The 5,173-nt window shown below is 36.9% G+C and overlaps 1 protein-coding gene across 1 annotated transcript; it reads left to right on the forward strand.

The window, feature by feature from the left end:
- The first annotated feature begins 859 nt into the window (after positions 1–859).
- Positions 860–3,616, forward strand: LOC128129303 (putative receptor protein kinase ZmPK1). The gene has a single exon (XM_052767917.1). The coding sequence runs from the start codon at positions 1,077–1,079 to the stop codon at positions 3,453–3,455; it is 2,379 nt and encodes a 792-aa protein (XP_052623877.1). The 5' UTR covers positions 860–1,076; the 3' UTR covers positions 3,456–3,616.
- Positions 3,617–5,173: the final 1,557 nt, after the last annotated feature.

The raw sequence follows: 5,173 nt of genomic DNA on the forward strand, positions 1-5,173 counted from the left end.
CGGTAATTAATAAAATAAGTGTTGTCGTAATTCATTCATATGTTAGCAGTGACCATCTAGATTTGTAGTTTCGTACATGGGTAAATGAACATGAATAAATATAGAGAAAATTACAAATTTAACAATTTTCTTTAATTATTTGCAAAAAATAGCCAAAAAAACACAAATTACAAAATTAGCCACCAAAATCACAAATGAATTAGAGTCATCTGCGATTTCGACATTTAATCTGCGAATGTACAAGTGTTTAAAGTGTGCGCGTGCATTGGCAGTTGTACATTTGCAGATGGACTCTGCGATTTTATTAGACGTTGATCTGCGATTTTGACTTTTTAAGGGTATAAATACCTTAACCTTTTTGAGCTTTCATTTTGCAAGGTTTTTGTTGTAAGAACTCTCTTTGTAGGCGAAAATCAGTAGCTACGGACGATTTCGTAGTTAAAATTAAAAAAAAATGTGCAAAATCGTAGATGAAACGTCAGAGGAAATCGCAGATGAACTAACGTATAGTTGACAATGCACGTCCACGCTTTAAACACTTGTATATTCACAGATCAAATGCCAAAATTGCAGATGACTCTAATCTATCTGCGATTTTGATGACTATTTTTGTATTTTATTTATTTATTTATTGCTATTTTTACTAAGTAATTAAAGAAAATGGCCAAATTTGTAATTTTCTAATTAGTATAACCAAAATGCTACAAATCTACGAAAGACACATGGAAACATTTTATACTGAGTTTGACAAAATGTGGTTATGATTAGAAATAGAAATAGAATAGATTAATGAACCGTTGACATAATAAAAGAAATTATCATCAACTAAGACATAAATGATAATTCATAATATATTTCATGTCAGAATCTTTCATTGTATCTAATATAACATTAATCATTTTACATTTTAAACACATAGAACAAAGTCTTTAGTATTAAGAAATGCAAATATACAAGGATTCAGGTGATACATGCACGCCCTACCCCGAATAAATAATTAACACTTCCAAACGCAAAGTCTTCGCTCTTCACTAAAACAAAGTAAGCTGTTTACTGAAAGAATTAAACAGCCCAGCATGACGAAAAGAGTCTTTCTCCTCCTCTTCTGTTGCTTAATGAGATCTTCCGTATCAAAGAACACAATTCAGGATCATCTTTATAGAGGCTCGTTTCTCTCCGTAGATGATGATTCACACTTCATAACCTCCCCTGACAACACTTTTACCTGCGGCTTCTATGGCTTTCAAACCAATGCTTACTGGTTTGCAATCTGGTTTACAAACTCCAAAGAACGTACTGTGGTTTGGACTGCAAACAGCAACAAACCTGTCAATGGCCATGGCTCAAAGTTAACACTTGAGACAAATGGTGCCATGGTTTTGACTGATGTGGATGGCACGTTTGTGTGGGAGACAAACCCAACGTCCACGGATGTAGATAGAGTAGTGCTGCTTAATACAGGTAATCTAGTACTCATGAACAACAAAGATCAGATTCTTTGGCAAAGCTTTGACTATCCAACTGATACTCTGTTGCCTTCTCAATCATTAACAAGGAGCAAAAGCTTGATATCTGCTTTCAGTAAAGAAAGTTTTCAACCTGGGTATTTTAGTTTGAGCTATGGTAGTAATAACGTTTTAACAATGTTTTACGATGGCCCAGAAATATCAAGTGTCTACTGGCCTAGTCCTGATCCAAGTCTTAATGTTTGGGCCTATGGAAGAACCCCTTTTAACAATACCAGATACGCATTCTTTAATGATCTCGGTGTGTTTAACTCAAGCGATGGGTTGCAATTTAATTCTTCAGATATGGGTTTTGGGATCAGAAGGAGGCTCACCATGGACTATGATGGTAATCTCAGATTTTATAGCTTGAATGAGTCAACAGGATTATGGTCGATCTCGTGGCAAGCTATATCACAATCATGTAATATTCATGGAATCTGTGGGAGAAACGGGGTTTGTGTTTATGGAGACAAACCTGAATGTTCATGTCCACCTCACTATGAGTGGAGTGACCCTAATGATTTAGGTAAAGGTTGTAAGCCTACTTTCAACAATACATGTGGAAAGTCAGCAACGTTTGGATTTGTGCCGATGCAGCATACTGATTACTATGGCTTTGATCTAAATTTCTCATCGCGCATTTCGTTTGAATCGTGTAAAGACATCTGCTTGGGCGATTGTCGTTGTGAAGCATTTGGTTACAGGCTAACAGGTGAAGGTACTTGCTATGTAAAAAGCGACCTTTTTAATGGATACCAGTATCCTAATTTCCCAGCAACCATGTACTTCAAAGTACCAATTGGCATGGAAGCTCCCGAATCTGCCTCAATCCTTAATGGTTCAAAGGCCATATGTACAGATGTCCCAGTCATGGTGGGTTCTCCATCTATGTATAAATCACCTGCTGGAAAGGTGAAATGGGTTTATCTTTACTCGTTTGCTTTGGCTATTGGTTTAGTTGAAGCTTTGGTCATCTTATTGGGGTGGTGGATATTTTATGGAAACAACGCATTGGTAAACAACCTAGAAGAAGGGTATCGTATGGTATCTAGTCAATTTAGAGGGTTTAGTTATAGAGAGCTGTTGAAGGCGACACGGAACTTTAAGGAGGAGATAGGCCGAGGAGGATCAGGAGTTGTGTATAAAGGGATTCTGGAAGACGAAAGGGTGGTGGCTGTGAAAAGACTGGGTGATGTGAGCGAAGAAGGTGGAGAGTTTTGGACAGAAGTCAGCACCATTGGTAAAATCAATCACATGAATCTAGTGAGGATGTGGGGATTCTGCTCTCAGAGAAAACACAAACTTCTAGTTTATGAGTTTGTAGAAAATCAATCTCTTGACAAAAGATTGTTCTCCTCGAGTTTTCTTCAATGGAAAGAAAGGTTCAAAGTTGCCATCGGGATAGCAAAAGGTTTGGCTTATTTACACCATGAATGCCTAGAATGGGTGATCCATTGTGATGTTAAGCCAGAAAACATTCTTTTAGATGAGTCGTTCGAAGCAAAGATTGCAGATTTTGGTTTGGCAAAGTTGTCACAAAGAGGTGGTCAAAACTCGGAGTTTACTAAAATGAGAGGTACAAAAGGATATATGGCTCCAGAATGGGCTAGCAACCTTCCTATCACAGCAAAAGTTGATGTCTACAGCTATGGGGTTTTGGTTTTAGAAATGGCAAGGGGAATTCGACTTTCGAATATGATTATGCAGGAAGGTGAAGAGGAAGAGTCGGAGCTTATGAGGGTTGTAAGGGTAACGAAAACGAAGCTTCAAGGAGAAGAAATGGAGTCATGGATTGAAGAGATTATTGATTCAAGGTTGGGAGGGGTGTTTAGTAGGAAGCAGGCTGCAAAACTGGTTGAGATTGGTGTAAGTTGTGTGGACGAAGACAGAAATAAAAGGCCTACAATGGATTCGGTTGTCCAAGTTCTAATTGATTGTGAGCCATAGTAGATGCACCAAAAAGAATTGCATTTTACTGTTTATGTGAATGTTTGTATTCATATAGGTTTAAATTACACTTTCCTTTGAAAAATTAAAAATTGTTCTTGGTTGATACTGCTCCAAGAAAAATAAAAACAAAAACTTTCTTTTGTTGCACTTTCCTTAATTGCATTTAGTTTCCTCTTGGTCTATATCCTCTTCTTTTAGGCTTATTAAATATAGTTGTTTTGTTATTATAAACTAAATCTTATATTCAATTTCAGAAAATATCTCTTCTCTGTAAATTCTAAAAGAGGAAAACAATTCATTTTACAAGTCAAAAAGCGTACTTGTTGCATGTTAATTTATTCAATGGTTTTACCCTTTCTAAATCCTAAATCTCATTCAATCTCAACCCATTTTACAAGTCAAAAAACATACATGTAGCATGTTTATTCAACACCTACAAATTTCACTATTCAGTCATAAATAACCCCCCCTCCCCCCACAAATAACTTACTAAAGTTGAAATTAACATTATAATACAAAAAGAGAGTTTACAAAAAAGTGGCCATTCAATAACCTGAATATTGTGTCTCTCAGAATATTCACTATTAGAATATAGACCTTTAATATAGGTAACACAGTGAGAAGACTCACGATTGCATATAGGATCTCATACAACATACTACACCACAACTAGTAGGATCACCAGCGAATGCATAACTACATATAATTAATCAGAGGTGAGATACACAATCGAACAGTTGATCCCACTCTAGAGCCACAACCACACAAGGAACATGCAAGAACGTTTTAATCAAAAGTTCTCAAGCTATCCTACATGACTACATACAACCCATAGGGCATCCAACTAGACTATCACTGACCTATGGTACTCTAACCAACATGCCATTACTCATATATCCTATCATATAAGGATATACACTATGACACATAGTATAGTGAGGAAAATCACATGAATCAAAGACCCAAGGAAGCACAACAACACCCTCACTCCATAAACTGGTTACTCCTATGAACCGACTAGCACCAAACAAAGATGAGTCTCTAATCAATAACCCAAATAATTCGAGTTTGACCCAAAGTCAAAGGTCAATGATAAAAAAAAGTCAACTGTCAACCTAATCAACATTCACCACGATGTGGAAACCTCTTGGCCACGCCGTGAGCATGCCATGACAAAACAGTTGACATGCAAGACACCACCACGTCGTGGCAAGCCCATGGTTGCGTCGTGGCTCCTGGCAGAAAGCCATATTTTTCATTAAGAACTTAATCGTTACATATCTAAACCCATAATTTTAGATATAGTCCTTTTCAATGATTTAGTTGATAAAGTTTCCAACTTTATCCATTAGGACTCCACCACAAGGCAAGATCTACAACCCTAAGTCCATTAAGTCCTTAATGAGGCTAAAACTTATGCATGAACACAATATACTCCAAACATGACTCTTTTTCTTATTCATTAAAATCCTAGAGACCATAAGAGAACCATAACAAGCTCGGGAGTTCCTCAAACTCCAAGAGCATCAACGGAAGGGGACAAAACCACCCAAAATGATCCCAAACTTGAATCTATGAAAAGAAATGCCAAGGTGTGAATTTTATACCTTAAATAACTCAGAAATCTGAAGAAGATGGATCCAAGTTGGTTCTTTGCTCCGTTGCACCAAAATGATCTTCCTCGTTCCTCAAGCTTCACAAAAATCAAAGAACAA

The sequence above is a fragment of the Lactuca sativa genome, chromosome 9 (assembly GCF_002870075.4).
Source record: "Lactuca sativa cultivar Salinas chromosome 9, Lsat_Salinas_v11, whole genome shotgun sequence".
In the NCBI taxonomy this organism is placed as follows: Eukaryota; Viridiplantae; Streptophyta; class Magnoliopsida; order Asterales; family Asteraceae; genus Lactuca; species Lactuca sativa.

What these genes read in the sequence shown, in the direction of transcription:
- LOC128129303 (XM_052767917.1), top strand. Translation starts at nt 1,077, where the DNA reads ATGACGAAAAGAGTCTTTCTCCTCCTCTTCTGTTGCTTAATGAGATCT.